Here is a 25,901-nt window from a genome sequence, read left to right as displayed (position 1 = left end):
ATCCACTCCTTACACATCTCCATAGAGGTCAGTGGTGCCCCAAATGTGTATAACCAAGACTGCTTCCTCCCAGCCTTTAAGGCAGCAGTAGACCTAGCTTGGCTGGCCAGCTCCAAATGGTCAGGATCCTCCTCTGGACTGAAATTGAGACAATCCACTATAGTCATTAAATAGGACACCTGTTCGGAGAAGGGGCAATTACAGTGCATCATATGTCAATGTTATGAGATGGGTGGAAATGCCTACAGAAAACTGCCCTCAGATGATGTCAAGGCAGGGGGCGAGTTGTGATCACTGCTATTAATTGGCTCAGAAACATACACAAAGTCAGTCTGTACTAAAACATCTCACTACATCTGAGACCCTGTCCAACACCCTCCCCTCCCCTAATCACTTGTTTATCTCATTCATGTGTTATGTCTTGTTTATTTAGATTATTAGCCCTTTGGGGGAAGGACCGTCATTTACTATATCTGTAAAGCTCTAGCACAATGGGGCCCCACTGGCTGAGGGCTCTAGGTGCTACAACAATATAAATGATAAATAATGATAAATTGGAAGCTAGAGCTCCATGCTCCTGTTATAAGACTGAACAAAGTTCTCAGCTAGTTAACATCAAAAGCAACCTCCCTAATTAACACCTGCCTTCCTAACGATGGCATTCTCTGCATACTCTGTGGGGAACCACCACAGTGGCAGTCACTTCAAGAGCTGTTGATTTGGGATTTGATTTTTTTAATTCAATTTTTGGTTATTTGTGATGGACAGTAGGATGGGCAAGAGGGATAAGCTCATGCCCAACACAAAAAAACTCACCTCCTGCCTCTTTGCCTAGGGTGACCAGACACAGGCTACACCACTTTTCCACTGATATGAAGAGCCCTCAGAATATCCACAACATTGCCCATAGCAATGCCCACTCTGGTCAGAAGACACAGCAAGTTAAGATAACAGCAAGTAGTACAGAGGACCGTGACCATAGAAGAGAAGTTAACATGAATAGGTAAGTCAAACTGGCTGGTGGTTGCTGATGGGGAATGGAGCTCACATAGTACTGGACTGGAATCATCCTGGAGTCAGGGACTACACATGGGTTAATTTAAATGGGCATAGAAATACAGTCCAGATTTTTCTCCTCATTCCAAGTGGATTTCCAGGCAGTATGAGGCCTCTCTTTGTTTGACACTAGTGCAGAGGTCATTAGCTAATCTTTTTCAGTCTGTGCCCACTTGGAATGGGTTTTTGGTACATTCCTAAATGCTGAGGCTCAGCTTTTGTTCAAGGGAGACAGACATATGAAGAGTGGTGTTAGAGGTTTTTTAATTAACTGTGGGTGGTGAGTGATTAGAGTCCATAGTGATGTCCCACGGCCCCCCAGAGAACCGAATCTCTCTGCAAAAGGGCATTGTTGCCCATACCAATGTATTTCAGAAATTCATCCTGTGCATCTGAGAACCTCACTGGAAGGAAGCAGTGCCATACAGGAAAGTTATCCTCATGGGCGGCGGGTATCATAGGCTGGGGGAGGCTGTGCCTCCCCAAACAACCTGGCATGGCCCCACCTACCCTCTGCCCCCATACCCCTCCTGCAATTCCCGGCACGATGCCTGGCCCACACTGTCTGGGGCTGGATGACCTGCTGCAGGGACTTGGGTTGGCTGGCGCTGGGCCACGCTGCCTGGCGCTGCAGGGCTGGGGGTGCTGCAGCTGTGCTGCTCAGCAGTCCAGTGCTGAGGGTGCTGTGGGATCCTGTGAGGAAGGGGGGAAATGGGAGGTGAGGGAGCTAGCCCCATCTATGGCCAGGTCACCATTCGCCCATGGTTATCCTGCAGTTTTGAAGCTGCAGCCTATCTCTGTGTTGATGCACTCAGGCAAGGACAATATTTTGTAAGCATCTTGTTGTTTTTTCTCTTGAGGTTGTGGGCGGGAGGAGAATTCCCCCCTTTTATTTCCTGTTCTTATCAGGATAATCCTTCCTTCTAGGGAAGGAGGTCAGGATGTGGAACAAACACTCCTGTGTTGGCTGCAGAAGGTTTCACAAGAGCACTGTAATGTGCTCCTTACTCACAAAGGATTCAGTGTGCTGGCCTCACAGTGATTCTAGGCCGTACAAGCCTCAGAGTGTGGGATCAAGCGTGGGACTGTAACATGGATTCCCCATTTGACAGCACATTATGTTGCCTCCAGACTGGCAGGCTGGCCTTTGTTGGCTCCTTTGAAGCTGAAGTAAATATGTATCTATTTAAACGAGTATAGTGTTTGGCCAGTGGTGGTGCAGTGCATAGCAGGATATAAGATCCACATATACAAGCTACCTTGATACTCATCTTCCCTGGGCCAGTGAAGATCAGGTATACTGTAAAAAAATCAGGGCTCTAACCTGACATTTGCAGACCATCAGTACTCACTCAGCTTGTGTTTTCTAATTCTTCTATTCATGAGTAAACCCATAGTCAGTTTACTTCCTGATTGAAAGATGCAGATTGTGTCTCTGTACCTACAATTATAGTGTCAAAAATCCATTGTCTTCCCTCTCATTCAGGATAACCTCTGCTGCTTGTATTTTCCTGCCCACAATCTCCCCTGGAGACTTTGTAATAACTTAATTAACACTTTACTCAGACCATAAATAGGTGTTCATGGTGAAGTATACAATACTCCCTTATTTGTAGACAGAAAGATAAACACATCCTGCCTGAAAGAAACCTGTTTCTCACATTTTGATGACTGGACCCAAGTCACAGACCTTAAGAACATATTTTTTATTATATACACATAACTCCTTACCTATTATCCTTACATTCTGCAATGATTATGAGGATCAGTGTGACACAGGCTTTCAGTAGAGACATTACTTGTCATTCTTTGGTAAATTAGTATGTAGATACCAGACCAGAGGACCCCTGTAGCCCTTATGCACCCCTGTTCCCTCTGCTCGTTGGCACCAAGAGGTCCCTGGATCACAGAGGGATACAGGGGGAAGAGAGGGAATGGGGAAGGGAGGTGTTCTGGGTTGTGTTGCTGTGTCTGGAGATGGCTGCAAAGCACTTGACCCATTATGAATTCCTGCCTTGTCTGGGAGCAAGTCTAGGGAGTTTCAGACCAAAGCTCTGGCCAGGCTTTGCACCACACTTTGGTGCTAAGTAGATGCTGCATCTTCCCTCCAGCAGGCAGGACTCCCCCCTGGGTTAGTCATAGAATCCATCCAGGCCCCTGGAGTCAGACAGACTCTCCTTTCTGCCTTTGCTCTACACCTTCCCTGCTGCTGCATTCAGAGCCACCATGAGCCAGGCCAGGTATGCCTGCCAAGGGGACAGTCCATGGTTGGGCTGGGATGGGATAGAGCCCTAGCAGCCTGGTTCTGGTTGTGGAGGAGAGGGGACTGGGCATGCTTCCTCCTCCTTCTCCACCTGGAGTTGAGCAGGATGACAATCAGCAGACAAGTGGCACAGGGTAAGAGCAGGTGAACTTTGGGTGGCTGTGGGTGCTAACTGGGTGGGCCATGGCCAGCCCTGTGTCTATGCCCTCTGTGTAAGAGATGTTACTTTTAGAGCTCTTGGCACCTCATAATGGGCCAAATTCTGTGCTACACTACTGCAATCCCATTGACTTCAATGGAATTATACTGGTGTTTATTCTTTCTTGAACCGAGTGGTTAGCCAACATCTAGCGAGTTGTTTCTGTTAGGAGGAGAAATTGATAACAGAGGCAGGTATTTATCTGATGCAATATACACAAAGTTCTGTTTCCCTGAACATAGTAGGAATCAAACAACTGGAGACAGTGTCTTTGCTCACAGCACCACCAACTCTTTCAACCACTACCCCAACAGCTCTTTCTCTAGGCTTCTTCCAGGGCTGTGCTCCCAACAGCTTGTTCAGGCTCTGTGTCTGTCTCTCTCCATCTTGGTTCTCCACTCACCCAGACATACACCCTTACCTCCAGGCAACACGCAGTGAAAATCCCTCTTTCCAAGAAGTTAAAATTCCTAATGGCTTGGCTATGCCTTTGGCTTGGAGACCACTATTGCATCTTATGTTTAACCTGAGTAAAGGGCACTTGTTACACTCATCAATTTAAGGGGATTTAATCCATTTAATCTATTACAGAAAGTTTCTAATTACCTTCATCCTTTTGGTGGCCAAATATCAGAAGGAATGTTCTGGTCCCAGCACAACATTTAGACTTAGTCAGTGGAATCTTGTCACCTTTCTCCTCCCAGGCTGACTATCCTCGTCTTCTCTCCCACAGTGATGATGAGCTTTGCCAGATTTTTCTGGAACAGAACTGCTGGAAGGTGTCTAAAGGAGACCTCATTAATAACCTACAGCAGAGCATGGGCTCCCTACACAACCTGCACCCAAGAAACCCACAACTGCCAGGGAACTGGAATGGGAACAGTGAGTGGGGGCATCCCTAGCAGAGGGACTTTACATTTGACAACACCTGGCAAAAGCCGTGGGAAGGTGAGTGACAAAAGAGCCAAGAGTGGTGGGGAGATAACACAGAGATCCACAGAGAAACACTCAGGGCCAGATCCACAGCTGGTGTTAATTGGCATTGCTCCATCTGCTTCAGTGGAGCTATGCTGATTTACACCATCAGAGGATCAGGCCCCATGTGTTCACTATTTTTATTTCCTTTTTTAGAAGGCATTAATGACTGAAATATTTGGCTGTACTGATTATACAGTATCCTCCCCCCCCCACACACACACAAAAGAGAAAGAAAAGGAGTACTTGTGGCACCTTAGAGACTAACAAATTTATTAGAGCATAAGCTTTCGTGAGCTACAGCTCACTTCATCAGATGCATTTGGTGGAAAAAACAGAGGGTGAGCTGTAGCTCACGAAAGCTTATGCTCTAATAAATTTGTTGGTCTCTAAGGTGCCACAAGTCCTCCTTTTCTTTTTGCGAATACAGACTAACACGGCTGCTACTCTGAAACCTGTCATTATAAAAGAGAAAGAGTTATGGTTAAAGGTGTATTTCAATGGAGTCCAGCTAGTATTCCCCCCAAAATTACACTTTCTTTAAAAATTCCTAACCTTAAAAAAAACCTCATCATTTCAAAGTCTAGGAATGGAATGATTAAGGGATCCAGCCAGTTTCCCACTGTTTCTCTACCCACCCAACACATACTGCTCATCCATCCTTAACGGTGATCCTTTGTTTTGTCTCCCAAGCGAGCATGCTGTGGCATGTTGTGAAGGAGCAGAGAGGCTGCAGCCAGGCACAGCAGGGGTTAAAGAACACCTGTGGGTTCAGTTAGCCCCGCCCCGTTATACCTGCAGCCAATGGCAGGCCTGGAGGGGGTGGGGAAGAAGGAAGCCTGGCTCAGTCAGGGGCTGACTGGCGAAGAGGCAGGAGTATGCCTGCCTGAAGGCACAGACCAGCAACTGGCTTGCCAATGCAGCCACTGGAGGCAACTGGTGGGAACCCCGTCTGGTGGTCAAGGGCCCCTACCTCCCGCCCCCGGCCAGCTTGTGGGGGTGGGGGAGCTTGCTGACCTTGGTGAAGGAACTTCCCAGTTCTCAGCATCAACCCAGACCAACCAAATCCCCTCCCAGCCAGGAGGGGAGCTCCCCCACATTACCCGAATCGGAGATCCTGACTCGCCTCTCTGATTTTGTGGAGGAGCAATGGGCTGATGACACCCTGAGTCAGGCATACACCCAGGTGGCGGCAGTGAACAGAGAGACTGTCGAACCCCACCAAGTGGGACGGTTCCCACACTTTGAGATTCAATGTGACCATCTGTACCGCATAGAGAAAGACCAACCGACTGAAGAGGTCCAACATCAGCTCCTGGTGCCCCAATTGTACCAGAAGGAAGTTATGTGACTTGCCCACGCCATACCTGCGGCTTGGCACCTTGGAAGGGAAAAGATGCTAGCCCAGATTTTAGCCCAGTTCTTTTGGCCAGAAGTCTACCGAGACGTGGCAGACTTCTGTGCCTCATGCCCCACTGATCACCCTCCCGTTTGTAAGTGTATCCTCTGAGCAAATTGGAGTCGACATAGTTGGCCCGCTGGAGAAGAGTGCTGCCAGATACCCGTTCATTCTTGTTGTAGTGGACTATGTGACCTGGTACCCTGAAGCAGTGCTGCTGCACTCCATGACCGCCAAGGGGGTGGCTATGGAACTAATGAACATCTTTGCCTGAGTCGGGGTACTCCAGGAAATCTTGACAGATCAAGGGACAAACTTTATGTCCGAAATGATCAAGCAGCTCTGCCGGTTACTCAAAATCAAGTCCTTACGAACATCTTTATACCACCCCCAAACAGACGGCCTGGTAGAACACTTTAACCGAACCCTAAAAACAATGCTCCGAAGGTCCGTCTTAACGGATGTCTGGCATTGGGACCAGCTGCTCTCACCTCTCTTGTTCTCAGTGCAGGAAGAACCCCAGTCTTCCACTGGTTTCTCACCGTTAGAGTTTTTATATGGGAGGCAACTCCAGGGGATTTTACACCTCGTGCAAGAAATGTGGGAAGAGAGGCCATCCCAAGGCAACAACATGGTACAGTATGTTTTAAACCTGCAGGAGAGGCTTGAGGCCCTAGGCTCATTTGCCAGGGAGAACCTCCTACATGCCCAGGATACCCAAGAAGCAGCCTACAATAAACGGGCGTGTCTCTGGCAGTTTCAGCCCTGTGACCATGTGCTGTTATTGTTGCCCAGTTCGGAATTGAAGCTCCTGGCCCACTGGCAAGGGCTGTATGAGGTGATCCAACATGTGGGGCTGGTGAACTATGAAATCAAGCAGCCAGATAAATGTAAGGTACAACAAATCTACCAGGTGAACCTGTTAAAATCGTGTTAAGCCCAGGAAGGCTTACTAATAGCATCCTACCACCAGAGCCTGAACTAGGCCCACAGGTCGTGGAGGCCTCAACTCCAGGGATGGTCAAGATTGGGGACAATCTTACCCCAGAGCAGACAGATCAGGTGCCAAAACTGATCACCGCCTTCTCTTCAGTTTTCTCGACCCTACCAGGGCAGACGCACCTGATAACTCAACATATTCAGACGGACCCGGGCGTTTTGTCAGAGAAAAGCCTCGGCCCCTCCCCCAGAAGCTTAGAGAGACCATGAAAGAGGAACTCTGCTTGATGTTAGCATTTGGAGTGATTGAGGAGTCATTTCGTGACTGGAAAAGCCCTGTGGTACTGGTCCCTAAGCCCAGTGGAAACACCTGCTTTTGCATCGACCTCCGTAAGGTCAATTCAGTATCAATGTTCAATGCCTATCCGGTGCCACGGGTTGATGAACTGCTTGACCGGCTGGGAAAGGCAGAATACATCATCACTTTAGACTTACTGAAGGGCTATTGGCAGATCCCTCTCAAACCTGAGTCCAGAGAAAAAGTTGCTTTCTCCACCCCCTTTGGGCTTTTTCAGTTTCAGACCATGCCCTTCGGTTTGCATGGGACCCCAGACACATTTCACCGGCTAATGGACTGAATTCTCCACCCCCATAGCAGGTATGCAGCTGCGTACCTCGGTGGCGTGGTAATTTATAGTTGCGACTGGCAACACCATTTAAACATGTGACTTCGGTCCTGCAGTCCCTCCAGAGGCCCGGCCTGATGGCGAACTCCACCAAATGTCACCTTGGGAAGAATGAGACCACCTACCTCAGGTACACATTGGGAAAGGGCTTGATCCGATTCTTGGTTAGCAAAGTTCAGGCCCTCCAGCTGTGCCCCACACCGTCCTTAAAGAAGCATGTACGCCGATTCCTGGGACTAGCTGGGTATTACCAACGCTTTATCCCAGGATTGTCCTCCATTGCAGCCCCCCATCCAATCTCCTCAAGAACGAGAGTCCTAAAAGAATCCAGCGACACAGGACCCTGGGCCAGGACCTGAGGGAGAAGGAGGGATCGAGTCCCTCTACAACCCCCCTAACCAACAATCTAGCCCCTAGGGTCCCCAGCCACTGAGGGCCTTATCATACTTTCATTCAGTTGATTTTAATTTATGTTAATTAAATGTATAGAAAAGATTTTGAAAGGACTATAATCCCAGAATACATTACATTATGTTAGCATTTTCTATATTTTCTTATAGTGCAACCTGTTGGTAGAGTTGAAGACTATTTTTATGAACAGAGTTTGAATGAATGATCTCTTTTGTGTCATGAAGTGGGTTGATTACATGGTGTTATAAGTTTATGTAAGTGTATGCAGTTTGTATGTTTAACTATATGAACTATACTTTGTAGAAACTAATGTATGTAAGATAGGATCAATTCTCCCTCAGAGCCACGCATACAGGGGAATCTTTGCATGTGGCTGTCCCTGCTCCTACACAGAAGAGGGGGCTGACCTCCTTCAGACCCCACAGAAAGTACTCCAGGTCCAGGGTCATGCTGAGGCAATTATTGGAGACTGGGTGGATTGCAGGCAGGAGTGGGTGCACTGGAGGTACAGATATCATTCTCTCCAGCCTCTTAATGATATTTATAGTTACGAGGAGAATAGAACCACATTGTGAGGGATTGGGTGGGGCTTCCAGAGATCATAGCGACTGAGATAGGAACTGGATCTGGTTTTTTGAGGATCCCTGGACAGCCATAGGGTTTATGGATGGTTCCTGCAGTCTATTTCATGGGAGTTGGGTAAATCCCAAGCTCCTGAGTGAATAACTAAAGAGGAATTTTCTCCCAGAGCTCCCCCTATAAAGTTTTCCATGGGAGATGGTCATCTTTTTGTGTACAGTAATGTTGCAGTATATATTAGAGTTACATCAGATTTGGATCCCTTGGCTAAGAAATGGTACTTTGTCATCTAACAGTGCCACTTTGAACTTTGCACTTATTTTTACAGATATTATAGGGCAAAGTTAAGGTTCTGTGAGAGGTGCTAATTTGATAGGATCATAGTGTGCGGTGAAGGACTTTATGGCACTAGGGCAATGACTGGATCCCTTTCTGGACTTTTAAAGCTAGCTTCATCCTTAACCATGGAACAGTATGCATGTATTCTGAGGGAAAGAATGCATGAAGACATATCAAAGACACTGGGATAAATCCCTATGATTACAAAGAGTGCAATGAGATCTTTAATGAGCATGCAGAGAAGACAAGATTTTGCTAATCTGGAAGATCAATTACTGTCTGGAATTCAGTTTTTTTCCCTCAATCGATGATGAATTGCAGCACCCCTGCCAAGTTTCAAATCTGTAATTGTGGGGAATGAATTTATTTTAAACTTGATATTTAGATCACAATGCCACCATCTCCTGCTGAATATCAGCATATAGTCCTATTCCTAACTTGTCACCTTTTAATATGTGGACAACAGCAAAGATTCCAAAAGGTGATGCTATACCAGAATACAAAGAGGACAGACTGCATGCTAATAATAGCTCCACCAGACTGATCCATGGGATCTTTATCCCAAAACTATGCAGTAGGAAACTGACATGTTAGTTCTTTGATTGTGTAAATTGGGCTTTGGTGTTCACATGGGGCAAAGTGGAATTGCAGATCTGCTGGAATGGCTCAAAGGAAATGAAATCACCTTCCCATCAATGAAGCTCTAAAGTCACCTATCCAATGCCTATTCAACAGGAAATACCAATGCAATGTGTAGAGTAATAGATTGACCAGTATTGGACCCAAAGAATTATAGGCTAAGCAAACTTCTTAAAATAAATAAAATGTCCTGAAATACCTCTTTGAGAAAAATTCTGAATTTGCTTTTGGTGTGTTCACAACCCTTCTGGAAAAACTTGTGCTTAAAGTAAAGCATGTGCTTAGTGTTTTGCTAGATCTGGGTCTAATATTTCTGTAAATATTCTAGAGAAAAAGTTACTGGAAGGCTAAAGAAGAGGAAGTCTTTGATGATGTCTGGGGTACAATTAAAGACTTCTGTCTTTGGAATCTTCTAATTCACTAATGGCATCAAGGTGATGATGAAGTAACAGCAGGATGCAGTTTTTAGCATCTTCTAAACTAGGAAGATAATGGGAATGCAGGGTTCTACACAGGTTATTGAGTGGAAATTGCCAGGTTTGGGCAGCTAGAATTAAGATCCAAGCAACATAAGTTGTGTTTTGCCTTCAGCTCAAATATGAAGCACTAGTGGCTATTTTTTGGACCTGCTGCTAAGAGGTAGTGGACAACAGAAACTGGGAAAGTAGTATTACCTATGAATCCATGCGATCCAGGGAAGGGGGACATTTTACCCCATGTGAGACTATTGAAATTAGGTCTGGGAAGAAAGATAACAGCTGTAGTGAACAGTATACTTGAGGCATCCTGAAGGGGTGTGTTTGCAGTTGAAGACGATTGTTGCGATCTTTAGGGAGAAAATTAAGTTTGCATATTGTCAGGGCTGTCCCTAGATATTTTTGTGCCCTATGAACCAGGTGTATTTTGGTTCCCCAGGCCTCTGCAGGGGAGCTGGCCCAGTCCTCCGCTGGGGGGGGGGCAGGATCAGGTTTGCGGGGCAGGGGGAAGCACAAGCCAGCAGAGCAGATTGGGGCCGCGTTGCTCCACTTCCTGCCGCCCTGTGATTGCAGGGCAGGCCTGACCCCGCATTCACCGGGCAACGGGATGTGGAGTGACCCAGCCCCAGCCCGCTCCACTCTGCTCTCCTGGCTCCCAGACTTGGGGGGCAGGGGAGAACTGTCCCCAGCACTCACCAGCGGAGTGGAGCAGGCTGGGGCTGGGTTGCTTCACGTCCCACCGCCTGGTGAGTGCAGGGCGCCCGACCCCTGCTGCAGTCCCCCAGGATGTACCTCAGGGGAAGGGGTAGAGTGGGGGCAGGGCTGGGGCAGAGCAGGGGTGGAGTGGGGGCAGTGCTAGGGCAGAGCAGGGGTGGGAAGAGGCGGGGTGGGGGCGGAGTCGGGGTGGGGGCTTTAGGGAAGAGGCGGTGCAGGGGCAGCTTTCCTTGCTGGCTCAGCCAGCTGGGGGATTGGGCTGGCCACTGGAGAAGCACACAGCTGCGTGAGGCACCAGGAAATTTGGGGCAATTTGGTGCCCCAAATTTCCTGGTGCCCTACGCAGCTGCGTAGTTTGCATATGGGTAAGGACGGCCCTGCATATTGTTAACATTTCATGTTAGTGTACTGACTCCTGAATCTGTGTTGTCCCTTGCTGTTGTTCTTGGGTTTTAAATATTATTCCATTTAAACATATTGATAATATCTATACATTCATCTTTTGGTTCAGCCAACCCTTGTGAATTGTTACCTACAGTGAAAGACCCTCTAGACCAGTCGTTCCCAAACTGGGGTTCGTGAACCCCTGGGGTTCGCGAAATGTTACATAGGGTTCTCAGGAAAAAATTCCTTAATGGCAGACAGAACTGTCCCTAGGGACCCCAAGCAGCACGGGGCCAGAAGCCTGGAGTCCCTGGACTTCCAAGAGCTAAGCAGATCAAAGCAAGCATATCTATCACACCGAGGAGATTTAAACTTCAAGGCTCCTTATAAGAAATGGAAAGGGAGGTGGATATTTTTTGGTGTTTTTAAAATTAAAAAGGCAGCTAGTATTGTTTTTGAAATTATTCTGAAGAACAAGATTAAGCTTTGTTGTAACATGCGTGGTTTGCCTGGACTGCTCAAGACCTGAATGCTTGTGTAGGAGGAGCGCTTTGAGCTGGCTTCTTAAATACCTTCATGCTGTTTCACATCTGATACTCCTTGATGAAACATAGGAGCCTTGTCTTACAACAGGCTGATTCAAAGTGATACAAGCTACGAAAGTGAGATCTTGGAAGAGTGCTGCCGTTTTCATGATGTAATAAACATACTGGTTTCAGAGTAGCAGCCGTGCTAGTCTGTATTCGCAAAAAGAAAAGGAGGACTTGTGGCATCTTAGAGACTAACAAATTTATTAGAGCATAAGCTTTCGTGAAGCTCACTTCATCCACCAAATGCATCCGATGAAGTGAGCTGTAGCTCACGAAAGCTTCTGCTCAAATAAATTTGTTAGTCTCTAAGGTGCCACAAGTCCTCCTTTTCTTTTTAATAAAAACACTGTAATGATTCATGGTGAGAATAATATAGTGTGTAATAAGCGTGTCATAAAACCACATTTTCTATGTCCAGGATCACTACTTTTATCATTTATACTGGGGTGAAGGAGACAATCCCTGGAAATGTTCATAGTTAGGAGGGGGTTCACAAGGCTAGACATTGTAGTGAAAGGGGTGCACAGGTTGTTAAAGCTGGGAACCACTGCTCTAGACGGTAGCGTGGCCCAGAAGGATCAGCCCTTCTGTTAAATTATAGACCCACAAAAACACCCCAGGGAGAAGGGCCCTTCCACGGGTCCCTGCGGAGCTAGAAGTGAAGGGGGCAGACGGTAGGAAGACTTCGGCCCGTGTTTGCTGAGCCTGGCGCTGGGAGGGGGGATGGGCGCGGGGGGGGGCTGCTGTCCCGGGCGGGGGGGCTGGCTCAGGCCAGTCCCCTGGAGGCGGGGGCGGAGCGCTCGGGCGGCCCCTCTGCGGGAGCCGCGAAGAGCCCGGCGGGCGCCCGAAGGGGTCGCTGTGGAGAGCGCGGCGGGCTGCGTCCCTCGCTGGGTTTGTCCCCGCCCGGCCCCCGTCCCGTGTCGCGCGGCGCTCGCTGGCTCGCGCCCGGGGCCGGCATGGCGGCGGAGCAGCCCCAGCGCGAGGGCTCCAAGGCGCTGAGCGGGCTGCTGAGCGGCATCGCGCAGGCCGCGTACTACGGCCACGCGGGCATCACCGAGGAGCTGCTGCGGGGCCAGCTCTACCCCGAGGCGGCGCCGCACGAGTTCCGGGCCCTGCTCGCCAAGATGAGCGGCGTCCTCAAGGTAGCAGCGCCCGCGGCCGGCCGGACGGACTAGCTGGGCTGGGGGCGAGGAGGGGACGCACGGAGGGACGAGCTGGGCTGGGGGGGCCGCGAGGGACAGACGGACAAGCTGGGCTGGGGGGGCCGCGAGGGACAGACGGACAAGCTGGGCTGGGGGCGAGGAGGGGACGCACGGAGGGACGAGCTGGGCTGGGGGGGCCGCGAGGGACAGACGGACAAGCTGGGCTGGGGGGGCCGCAAGGGACAGACGGACAAGCTGGGCTGGGGGCGAGGAGAGGACGCACGGAGGGACGAGTTGGCCTGGGGGGGCCGCGAGGGACAGACGGACAAGCTGGGCTGGGGGCGAGGAGGGGACGCACGGAGGGACGAGTTGGGCTGGGGGGGCCGCGAGGGACAGACGGACAAGCTGGGCTGGGGGGGCCGCAAGGGACAGACGGACAAGCTGGGCTGGGGGCGAGGAGGGGACGCACGGAGGGACGAGTTGGCCTGGGGGGGCCGCGAGGGACAGACGGACAAGCTGGGCTGGGGGCGAGGAGAGGACGCACGGAGGGACAAGCTGGGCTGGGGGGGGCCGCGAGGGACAGACGGACAAGCTGGGCTGGGGGGGGCAGTGGAGAGGGGTCGGGACGGACCGACGGACAGTTGATGTCGCCATTTACAGGCATGGCACGAGGGGCTCACGGGTTAAACAAACCAGCCCTGGGGGGGTGGGGGGGGTTGTGCCTGCCCATTCGCTTACCAAAAAAAAAAAAAAAAATCCCCTGCTCCTCCACGTCTGTTCTTCCCCCATGTTGCAGTGGCAACCACTGAAGGGCGTTGCAGCCAAGATTTGGGACAAGTTGGTGGGTAAAATCATGGGACCTGGCTGGCATGGCGTGCGGTGATTAGTGTGTCGAAGATGGAAGAAGGCTACATTTTCTTTTAAATGTTACTACTGGTTGAGGCTGGTTTGACTAGACATAATTAGAGCCCTACCAAATGCATGGTCCATTTTGGTCAACTTCATGGTAATAGGATTTTTAAAATGGTCAGTTTCATGGTTTCAGATGTTTACATCTGAAATTTCATAGTGTTGTAACTGTGGGGGCAGGGGTTGTGACACAACAGGGGTCTGTGGTGGGCAGTGGGGTTGCCACCCTTACTTCTGTGCGGCTGCTGGCAGGGGCGCTGTCTTCAGAGTTGGGCTACCACAGAGCAACAACTGCTGTCCAGGTGCCCAGCTCTGAAGCCAGTGTTGCCCCCCACAGCAGCACAGAAGTGAGGGTCGCAGGGTATTGTGGAGGTCATCGCTTTGGGGGGTGCAGGGCCGGTCTTATGGGTGGGTCACCACCTAGGGCCTTATGGTCAGGGAGGTGCCATGATCCAACTCCCCCCGAGCCAGCCCAAGTCTCCTTTAACCTTCGAGTGCTGGGCCTGGAGCTGGGGAGGGGCAGGGTTGGGGGCGCCCCAGACCCTGCACTGTGCTCCAGCTGTTAGTCCCATCTTGGCTGGGGAAGGACAGGACTTTCTCTTTCCCTGCACAGGCCACTCCAGGGGACAGGTCAGACCCCTCTCTGGGAAACTCCCCAAGTAGCAGGAAGCTCCATGGCTTCCTGCCTGCAGAGCCTAGCTTTGAAGGCAACAAAGAAGTAAGGATGTACCACCCTGCAGGGGAAGAGGAAGTCCTTCTGGGACTAGCAGCTGGAGCCTGGTACATGGTGGGAGGCCCCTACAATAGCCAGATTTCAGGGGGAGATCAGATTTCATGGTCCATGATGCATTTTTTAACAGCTGTGAATTTGGCAGGGTCTTAGACATAACACACAGTAGCAGCAAAAGCTTTCCCTGTGGTGTCCCATTAATGTTTCTCATCCCTGATGTGGAGGGACCATTTCAAGGACTTAGAGGGTAGTTCAGTTTCTAAACTGATTTGTTCTTTGATGTCTCAGTTGAGAATGCCAGCAGAATAACCAATTGGTGTCAGCTGTGGTGGTGGTTTTGTGATGTGAACAGCTGTCCATTGGACTGTGCACTGAGGCCACCAAACCATTTTACATAAATACGAAAACTGGTATCACCTGGAGTGAATGTTAGGTGTTACCAGTCTAAGGCCATGTTCCTGTAGTCATCTCCATGTGTTAGGAGGGTCTATCAGCACAGATACAATCATAGAGTTAGGTGTTTTACTTGGATGTGAAGGTGTGATTTAGAAGTTAAAGGCTCTATCGTGTTTCCAATTTCTGAAAAATCTGGTTCTCCCCAGGACAATATTTCTTACACTGAATTTAACTATCCATTATATGAGTGACCATATTGCCTAAATCTATGTATCTAGCCAGTCACTCAGTCAAACAAATAATGCTGAATGTACATACTGCAAAGCAGAAGGGTTGTCAGAATACTCTCTGCTCTGTGGTATTACTGCAACATTTAATAGGAGCAGGTTGGAGTTGGCTGCAGCTGGGAGTGTCTTTACGCACGTCAAAGGAACAGGAAAAGTTGGCAGAGGGCATTTTTACCCTGATATTCTATTGACACAATGTCTCTGTGCTGCAGGTAGGGAAAATGGAACTGATCAACCTCTATAAAAATAACAGATTACTACTTGAAGTCATTGTACATCTCACTATACAGAAATGAGTTACATCTGTCAGCGTAGTTCAGCAGATAGGAAACTGGAATGTGACTTAGGAGATTGGAGTTCTATTTCCAGCTCATCTAAATTGAAGTTACTTGCCCAAAATCAAACAGCACCTGTTTGTCCTTCTGTTTCCCCTCTCATCCTATATCGATCTCATTTATTTAGAGCGTAAGAATTTTTTTCAGGGCAGAGACTGGCTTCTACTATATGTTTGTACAGTGCCTAGTGCAATGGGGCACTGATCTCATTTGGGGACTTCAGGCACTACTGTGATGCAGATACTAATAACATACAAAATAATAGACTTTTTAAATTATTAATATATGAAATGCATCGGACTAAGTGCAGTTTCTGTAAACATTTTCTTTTGTATCATTTTAATAAAATGAAAAGTAACTAGTAGGTACTCCTTGATTTGTTTGAATAATTATTGTAATAAGCATGCCTGCTGTGAATAACTCATTCCCAGCATAAACTGAGTAGGAAATAAAATATTTTATTTACCCTACAAACTGATTTTCATCCTGTATCCCTAGTGGAGGAGGAAAGCCTTCATCTGGCACTGGAAGTAGAAATGTTTGTTAGGAATGTATTTTTTAATCTCTAGGTCCTGTTAGGTCTAGATCCTACTAGGAAGTTATAGTTATTAGTGGACTGCAGTGGACAGTGATGCTTTGCTTAAGACTGTAATTAAGAGGTATACAATAGTCAGCCCATTGGTTCTATCTTCATTTGGTTAAATCAGATAGCTAAATCATTTCTGCCACCTAGTGGGGGAAAAAAGAAAAGGAGGACTTGTGGCACCTTAGAGACTAACAAATTTATTTGAGCATAAGCTTTCGTGAGCTACAGCTCACTTCATTGGATGCATTTCATTTCGGATGCATCCAATGAAGCGAGCTGTAGCTCATGAAAGCTTATGCTCAAATAAATTTGTTAGTCTCTAAGGTGCCACAATTATTCCTTTTTTTCTAGTGGAGAAAGTGTTAGATTTCTCAAATTATATTTTTTAGCGATTTTTATTATTACTACTCATGGCTTTGGGGGACACTTGTATCCCAATGTATTTAAAAACATTAGTTGGCTTGCATACTGTAAACAGTGTTGTGCAGTGAATGTTTCTATTGTACTTTTTCCCCTAAAACACATTTTTTATTTTTATTTTTTTATAAATACAAAATAAATGTGTTGTACCCTATATCTGTACCATCACAATGTGTCACTTTTTTATTAGATACTACTTGTATTATTCAAATTGACTAAACTATTCTTCAACATTGCTTGTTGTTCAAATTATTGTCTTTCTGATTAGTAGCTGGGGTATTTGGGACTGCTATATGTGACTTCTTATAGAGCAAAAACTAGCAGGGAAGAATAAATATAAACGTCTTTATAGAATTTTTTTGTTTCTTCTTGAAATCACAAGGTTGAAAGTAGGCATTGTACAAAAAGATGCTATAAAAGGCATCATCTTTTTGTTCCTTGTTTTGCTATCAGTTACTTCTGAAATGAAATATTGTCAGTTTACATGTGAAAACAATAACTTAGTTGAGCGCACCCATATACAGAAACCAAGTATCTTAAGTATGAGCTGTTGCTTCAAATCCATCCCATCCATATCCTAATGAGTGAAATCACCAGCAGCGAAGTCTGCCTGTTCTTCCAGGGCTATATTGGCCCTGCAATGCAAATCACAGCGAATTTTGTTTTTGTCAGTAAACTAAGGAGTTGTGTTCACATTTAAATAATACTTTAAACTGAGAGTCATGATCTGGGTACGGAACTAAGAACCAAAAGGTCTTGAGCTCTAATTCCAGCTACTGAGTTCCCTCGGTGGCCTGTGGCAAGTGACTTTACCTTTCTAACTTAGTTTCCCTTTATGTAAAATGGGGATATTACTTCCCTCACATGACCTTTGAGGATTAAGGACTAGTCCCTTTAGGTCTTTTCTCACGTGTACAAACCTTATTAATTTCCCACTACTCATGATGCCTGATAGTGTTTGCAGCACTAGGCTATAATTTTGTAAAGCTCTTTGCAGATAAAAACACCATTTATGCTCTGTAATTTTACTAAGGAAATATTCTATTTTTTCTGGTGTCAGAGTAGCAGTCGTGTTAATCTGTATTCTCAAAAAGAAAAGGCATACTTGTGGCACCTTAGAGACTAACAAATTTATTTGAGCATAAGCTTTCGTGAGCTACAGCTCATTTCATCGGATGCATTCAGTGGAAAATACGGTGGGGAGATTTATATACACAGAGAACATGAAACAATGGGTGTTACCATACATACTATAAGGAGAGTGATCACTTAAAATGAGCTATTACCAGCAGGGGGGTGGGGGAGAGAAAAACTTTTGTAGTGATAATCAAGGTGGGCCATTTCCAGCAGTTAACAAGAATGTCTGAGGAACAGTGGGGGCAGGGGGGGGGGAATAACATTGGGAAATAGTTTTACTTTGTGTAATGACTCATCCACTCCCAGTCTCTATTCAAACCTAAGTTAATTGTATCCAGTTGGCAAATTAATTCCAATTCAGCAGTCTCTCCTTGGAGTCTGTTTCTGAAGTTTTTTTTGTTGAAGAATAGCCACTCTGAGGTCTGTAATCGAGTGACCAGAGAGATTGAAGTGTTCTCCGACTGGTTTTTGAATGTTATAATTCTTGACGTCTGATTTGTGTCCATTTACTCTTTTACATAGAGACTGTCCAGTTTGACCAATGTACATGGCAGAGGGGCATTGCTGGCACATGATGGCATATATCACATTGGTAGATGCACAGGTGAATGAGCCTCTGATAGTGTGGCTGATGTGATTAGGCCCAAAGATGGTGTCCCCTGAATAGATATGTGAACAGAGTTGGCAACAGGCTTTGTTGCAAGGATAGGTTCCTGGGTTAGTGTTTTTGTTGTGTGGTGTGTGGTTGCTGGTGAATATTTGCTTCAGATTGGGGTGCTGTCTTTAAGCAAGGACTGGCCTGGCTCCCAAGATCTGCGAGAGTGATGGGTCGTCCTTCAGGATAGGTTGTAGATCCTTGATGATGCATTGGAGAGGTTTTAGTTGGGGGCTGAAGGTGATGGCTAGTGGCGTTCTGTTATTTTCTTTGTTGGGCCTGTCCTGTAGTAGGTGACTTCTGGATACTCTTCTGGCTCAGTCAGTCTGTTTCTTCACTTCAGCAGGTGGGTATTGTAGTTGTAAGAATGCTTGATAGATATCTTGTAGGTGTTTGTCTCTGTCTGAGGGTTTGGAGCAAATGTGTTTGTATCGTAGAGCTTGGCTGTAGACAATGGATCGTGTGGTGTGATCTGCGTGAAAGCTAGAGGCATGTAGGTAGGAATAGTGGTCAGTGGTTTCCGGTATAGGGTGGTGGTTTATGTGACCATCGCTTATTAGCACCGTAGTGTCCAGGAAGTGGATCTCTTTTGTGGACTGGTCCAGGCTGAGATTGATGGTGAGATGGAAATTGTTGAAATCATGGTGGAATTCCCCAAGGACTTCTTTTCCATGGGTCCAGATGATGAAGTTGTCATCAATGTAGCGCAAGTAGAGTAGGGGCATTTGGGGTTGAGAGCTAAGGAAGCGTTGTTCTAAGTCAGCCATAAAAATGTTGGCATACTGAGGGGCCATGCGGGTACCCATCGCAGTGCCGCTGATTTGAAGGTATACATTGTCCCCAAATGTGAAATAGTTATGGGTGAGGACAAAGTCACAAAGTTCAGCCACCAGGTTAGCCGTGACATTATCGGGGATACTGTTCCTGACGGCTTGTAGTCCATCTTTGTGTGGAATGTTGGTGTAGAGGGCTTCTACATCCATAGTGGCCAGGATGGTGTTTTCAGGAAGATAGGACCTAATCACATGAGCCACACTATCAGAGGCTCGTTCACCTGTGCATCTACCAATGTGATATATGCCATCATGTGCCAGCAATGCCCCTCTGCCATGTACATTGGTCAAACTGGACAGTCTCTGCGTAAAAGAATAAATGGACACAAATCAGACGTCAAGAATTATAACATTCAAAAACCAGTCGGAGAACACTTCAATCTCTCTGGTCACTCGATTACAGACCTCAGAGTGGCTATTCTTCAACAAAAAAAACTTCAAAAACAGACTCCAAGGAGCGACTGCTGAATTGGAATTAATTTGCAAACTGGACACAATTAACTTAGGTTTGAATAGAAATTGGGAGTGGATGTGTCATTACACAAAGTAAAACTATTTCCCCATGTTATTCCCCCCCCCCCCCCCACCGTTCCTCAGACGTTCTTGTCAACTGCTGGAAATGGCCCACCTTGATTATCACTACAAAAGGTTTTCTTCCTCCTCTCCCCCCTTCCCCCCGCTGAACATAACAACATATAGTGGGGAGAGGGGTTATTTTCCAACTGGAGTATTGGTCCAGATTGGAAGCATGGAAGCATTTTTCCCCTCCTTTATTTTTACTTCCCCTTCTGCCTCTCTTCCACCCCCCTTGTTGTCCCTGTCTTTTCTCCCCATATTGTTTATGCTGTGCTGCTGCTCTGTATTTGTTTATAGCAGGGTGAAAGTAGGTTAAAGTCTGATAGTTAATTTGAGATTGTGATTCTTTCGGCTGCATGTGCATTTGGGGTGAAGTAAAATGTGGAGTGACATGAGAAAAAGAGGTGATAAGTGTGGACTTTATGGTCCCAAGCTCCTCCCCTAAAACAGGGATCTTGTGATATGTCTGGCCAGCTCCGCATGCTCCATTTCCAGATGCTCTCCCTCTCCTTCGTTAGAGGTTAAATGGTTTGGGAATATCAAGATTTTGCCCTTACTTGGTATCCGTTTACTTCAATGGTAATATATTGTCAGGCGCAAAACTACACTGGCCAGAAGCCCTAGGTTGCTGAGTATAACTGAACAAGAAAATGTTTCAAGGCACTTAGGTCTGGCAGACCACTGAGAAAACATGTATAGTCTGTTGTGGGAACTAATTCACTAGGGATGAGACTAATTCAGGAGCCTGTGAAAGCTGCTCCTTAACTTTCTGAAGAGGTTACTTGGTCAGTATGGGTCTGTCTATGCTGCTGTTAAAAACTCCCAGCTGGCCCATGCCAGTGGCTTGGGCTTGGGCTGTGGTTTTTTTTAATTGCAGTTTAAACGTCTGGGCTTGGGCTGGAGCCCAGGTTCTAGGACCCTGCAAGGGTTGCAGAGCTTGGGCAATGGCCCAAGCCTCATGGGCCAGCTACAGGTTTTTAATTGCAGCGTAGACATACCTTATAAGGCACTCCTAAGCCCGGTTACTGGGATGAAAAAGCTGGTACTGGAAAGAATAGCACTATCTTAGCTTTCCTTAACATTTCTTTTAAAAAGAGCAACATAATAGTTATATCTATGCTTCCTCCTTTTGAGCTCTCTTAGCAGGTTCATAGGTCTTAATCTGAAGATGATGGCCAGGGCAACCGTCTGAGGGAAATGGTGGGAACAGTTGGGGTTAAAGCTAATGAGGGTTTCCTTTCCCTTATTGGACATTGGGTGCTTCAAGAGCAGCGTGGATGACTGGCTCCACTTGAAGATCTGTCATATCACCTCCTTAGCAGTTGTCAAATCTGTTCCCAGATGTAGGTCTGCCATATCTTGATTTTTCATTTACTCCAGAAAATATTCCCCACAATTGTGATGTTTACAGCAATGCTGGGCATTTCTCCCTGATGCTTTGCTTTTCCCCCTTCCATTGGTGCGTTACAGGGGATGGAAAGGAACATAGGAATTGCCATAGTTGGTCAGAGTACTTGTTCATCTAAGAACACTGGCCTTTCTCTGGCAGTGAAAAGTATCTGAGGCTTCAGAACAAGGCAACCTCCATGCTTCCTTATTGCATAATGCACTTAGTCAACTGGTCAATGCTGTGCACTTTGTGCGTAATTTCTCTCCAATACCCATATGCAGTCCAGCCACCTGATGCTGTGAAGCATGAGATTTGATTACCCACATCACTCTCAGGGCAGGTCTACGCTTACAACACTGCAGCGGCTCAGCAGTACTGGTGCAGCTTCACCACTATAGTGCTTCAGTGAATATGCTACTGTGCCGACGGGAGAGCTTCTCCTGTTGGGTGTAGTTAATCCGCCCCCACAAGAGGCGGATAGCTGTGTTGATGGGAGAAGCTCTCCTGTTGACATAGCACTGTTTACACTGGGGGTTAAGCTGGTATAACTGTGTTGCTCAGGGGTGTGGATTTTTCATACGCCATCGCTGCATAGTTATACCTGTGTAAAATTAGAGTGTAAACCTGGCCTAAGTTTGTACTTATTCCTTAGAAAAAATAAAAAATGAAACAATCAAAAAAATCTAGGCATACTATTTGGATGTGTTTACAATCAACATAAATGAGAAGAAAGGCAGTCTTGTACCCCTCTGCTCCCCACATGTGGAAACTGAGGTATACTTTAAAAATATTGATTTTATTTGAAGCAATTAAATAGGAAACCCAACACTCTACATCAGATCTATTGCAGATATAAGCATTTAAATGTTTTCTTTCACCAAAGTTCTGCGTAAAATATTGTCCCTCTGTGTATAAAGAATCCTAAGGGGAGGCCTTAACAATCCACTTGTTGTTATAGTTTCTTTTCCTGCCCACATACCATTTGTGGGAGGTAAGGGTGAAAGAAAGGGAAGGCATTAATCCATGTGCGGATATTTTAGTAATAACATATCCTGAATATGGTATTGTATAATTTTGCTGCTCCATTAGGGATAATGATAGCAAGGTGGAAGCACTTTGTTCCCTTTTGTTCAACAAATATTACAAAGAATTAAATCATAATCCTTGATAAAACAATTTTGTAACAGCCATAAACCAAACTTTGGAGTCCTTTCTAGTTAAGTTTCTTAGAATTCTTTTATGTATTGTTTTTGTGTGTGGCCGATAGCTGTGTTTCAGGTTCAGCGTCTCCAAACACATGTTGTTGTTGAAGTTTACCCAAAGTTTTGCAGGAGAAAGAATTTTTATGGTCATATCCTTATTGAATAACACAATTGAGATTTTTCTATTAAATTACCTTGAGATCTGGAGAAAACAGCTGGAAAAGTCCTTCTATTGCTCTTGCAAACAGATTCTGAGTGTGATGTCTGGTAGAGGAGCAGTATTGTTCCTCTTTATTCTGGCTTACCTTTTGATTCCCTCTCCATAGTATGCTATAACACCACTTTGCATATTGTTTAATAAGGTCCTGCCTTTGGCTGTAGGTCTTCTTGAGCTGTGACATTTACTTTCATCCAGCTGACGTATTCAAATGATATCTTGTAAAGCTGGGCTGTGCCAGCCGATAAGATTTTTCATTCCTCTGATTCATGATTATTAATGTTTCTTCTAAGACACAGAATCAGTCACTGTTTTGTTTCTGGAACACTCTTCTCCACTTGTTTGTGTTTTTTCCCCTGATCTCAGTTTTTCCATAGAGGGCAATTAGTTAAGGGGTAAATGATCTGACCTTTGTTTCCAGATCCTCAAAATTCTCCTCTAGGGTATTAGATTCTTGTGAGATTATACAAATATTTTTTCAGCCAATTTGGTTTTGTCAGAAAGTAGTGCTTAGTGGCAAGGAGGTCAGTGCTATTGGACTGCATGCACTGAAGAAATCTATTTTTGGATTTCTCTTCATTTCATAAGAACGTAAGAATGGCTATACTGGGACAGACCAAAGGTCCATCCAGCCCAGTATCCTGTCTATGACAGTGGCCAGTACCAGGTGCCCCAAAGGCAGTGAATTTAACAGGTAATGATCTAGTGATCTCTCTCCTGCCATCCATCTCCACCCTCTGACAACCAGATGCTAGGGACACCATTCCTTACCCATCCTGGCTAATAGCTATTAATGGACTTAACCTCCATGAATTTATCTAGTTCTCTTTTAAACTCTATTATAGTCCTAGCCTTCATAACCTCCTCAGGCAAGGAGTTCCACAGGTTGACTGTGCGCTGTGTGAAGAACTTCCTTTTATTTGTTTTAAATACTCATTAATTTCATTTGGTGGCCCCTAGTTCTTATATTATGGGAACAAGTAAATAACTTTTCCTTATTCACTTTCTCCACACCACTCATGATTTTCTATACCTCTATCATATCCCCCCTTCGTCTCCTCTTTTCCTAGCTGAAAAGTCCTAGTGTCTTTAATCTCTCCTCATATGGGACCGGTTCCAAACCCCTAATCATTTTAGTTGCCCTGCTCTGAACCTTTTCTAATGCCAGTATATTTTTTTTTTTTGAGATGAGGGGACCACATCTATACGCAGTATTCAAGGTGTGGGCGTACCATGGATTTATATAAGGGCAATAAGATATTCTCTGTTTTATTCTCTATCCCTTTTTTAATGATTCCTAACATCCCGTTTCCTTTTTTTCACGGCCGCTGCACACTGCGTGGATGTCTTCAGAGAACTATCCATGATGACTCCAAGATCTTTCTCCTGATTAGTTGTAGCTAAATTAGCCCCATCATATTGTATGTATAGTTGGGGTTATTTTTTCCAATGTGCATTACTTTACATTCATTTGCCATTTTGTTGCCCAGTCACTTAGTTTTGTGAGATCTTTTTGAAGTTCTTCACAGTCTGCTTTGGTCTTAACTATCTTGAGCAGTATAGTATCGTCTGCAGACTTTGCCACCTCACTGTTTACCCCTTTCTCCAGATCATTTATGAATAAGTTGAATAAGATTGATCCTAGGACTGACCCTTGAAGAACATCAATAGTTACTCCTCTCCATTCTGAAAATTTACCATTTATTCTTACCCTTTGTTCCCTGCCTTTTAACCAGTTCTCAATCCATGAAAGGATCTTCCCTGTTATCCCATGACAACTTAATTTACATAAGAGCCTTTGGTAAGGGACCTTGTCAAAGGTTTTCTGGAAATCTAAGTACACTATGTCCACTGGATCCCCCTTGTCCGCATGTTTGTTGACCCCCTCAAAGAACTTTATTAGATTAGTAAGACATGATCTCCCTTTCAGAAACCATGTTGACTTTTGCCCAAAAATTTATGCTTTTCTATGTGCCTGACAATTTTATTCTTTACTATTGTTTCAACTAACTTACCTGGTACTGACGTTAGACTTACCAGTCTGTAATTGCCAGGATCACCTCTAGAGCCCTTCTTACATATTGGCGTTACATTAGCTATCTTCAAGTCATTGGGTACAGTAGCTGATTTAAATGACAGGTTACAAACCATAGTTAATTTCACATTTGAGTTCTTTCAGAACTCTTGGGTGAATGCCATCTGGTCCCGGTGACTTGTTACTGTTAAGTTTCTCAGTTAATTCCAAAACCACCTCTAGTGATACTTCAATCTGTGACAGTTCCTCAGATTTGTCATCTACAAAAGACTGCTCAGGTTTGGGAATCTCCCTAACATCTTCAGCCATGAAGACTGAAGCAAAGAATTCATTTAGTTTCTATGCGATTACTTTGTCTTTAAGTGCTCCTTTTTGTATCTTGATTGTCCAGGGGCCCCACTGGTTGTTTAGCAGGCTTCCTGCTTCTAATGTACTTAAAAAATATTTTATTACCTTTTGAGTTTTTGGCTAGCCATTCTTCAAACTCCTTTTTGGCTTTTCTTATTACATTTTTACATTCATTTGGCAGTGCTTATGCTCCTTTCTATTTACCTCACTAGGATTTGATTTCTACTTTTTAAAAGATGCCTGCTTCTATTACATGGTTGTTAAGCCATGGTGACTCTTTTTTAGTTCTTTTACTGTGATTTTTAATTTGGGGTATAAATTTCCTTTTAGTATCTTTCATCTCCTCATGGCTGAGTTCTTCATAGCCTTCAAAACCATAAGGTTACAGAAAAGTGTAGGAACATGGGCAAATAAAATGATGATCAAACAGTTTGTTGGAACTGTAATGTGGCCATTATAACTTCCAAGCACTTCTATCTCCTAAAGAGAAAACATTTTGAAGTTGGGACCCTAGTACAAAAATATAATTCAATGAAAGTATAGAGAGACAAGGTGGGTGAGGTAATATCTTTTATTGGACCAACTTCTGTTGGTGAGAGAGACAAGCTTTCAAGCTACACAGAGCTCTTCCTTAGGTCTGGGAAAGATACCTGGGCCAGGTCTACACTACAGACCTATATCGGTACAATTACGTCGCTCAGGGGTGTGAAAAATCCACACTCCTGAGTGATGTAGGTATACCTAATCCTGTGTGTAGACAGTGTTATCCCGTCAGCATAATGATGTCTTCACTGGTGCAGCTGTATCATTGTACACAAAGACAAGCCCTCAGAGTATGTGTACACTTAGGCTGTGTCTACACTACAGTGTTATGTCAACGCAGGTTATGCTGATGGTCAATATAATTGCATCAATTGTGCATGCTCACACAACGCTCCTTGTGTCAGCTGAGTGCATCCATAGTTGGTGCTCTAGCATCGAGAGAGAGCAGTGCAACTTGTGCATGATGGGTGTGGGCTCACCATCCCATGATGCAGTTTTTTCTGTCCCATCA

At 45.7% G+C, this 25,901-nt stretch overlaps 1 protein-coding gene across 3 annotated transcripts in view; it reads left to right on the top strand.

Annotated features, from left to right (window-relative positions):
• The first annotated feature begins 12,412 nt into the window (after positions 1-12,412).
• The window catches only part of COMMD1 (copper metabolism domain containing 1), a 114,670-nt gene continuing 101,181 nt past the window's right edge, over positions 12,413-25,901 (top strand). For 2 of the 3 annotated variants that reach the window (XM_038394826.2, XM_043512059.1), the window contains exon 1: positions 12,543-12,791. In XM_038394826.2, the coding sequence (XP_038250754.1) occupies positions 12,606-12,791 (186 nt within the window). In that variant the 5' untranslated portion in view covers positions 12,543-12,605. Of the gene's footprint in view, positions 12,792-25,901 lie in introns of all 3 variants that reach the window. The other variant, XM_038394824.2, reaches the window with a different exon arrangement.

This window comes from Dermochelys coriacea, chromosome 3, assembly GCF_009764565.3.
Source record: "Dermochelys coriacea isolate rDerCor1 chromosome 3, rDerCor1.pri.v4, whole genome shotgun sequence".
Classification (NCBI taxonomy): Eukaryota; Metazoa; Chordata; order Testudines; family Dermochelyidae; genus Dermochelys; species Dermochelys coriacea.
Note: the sequence above shows the minus strand (reverse complement) of the source record. Positions and strands in the feature narration are given on the sequence as shown.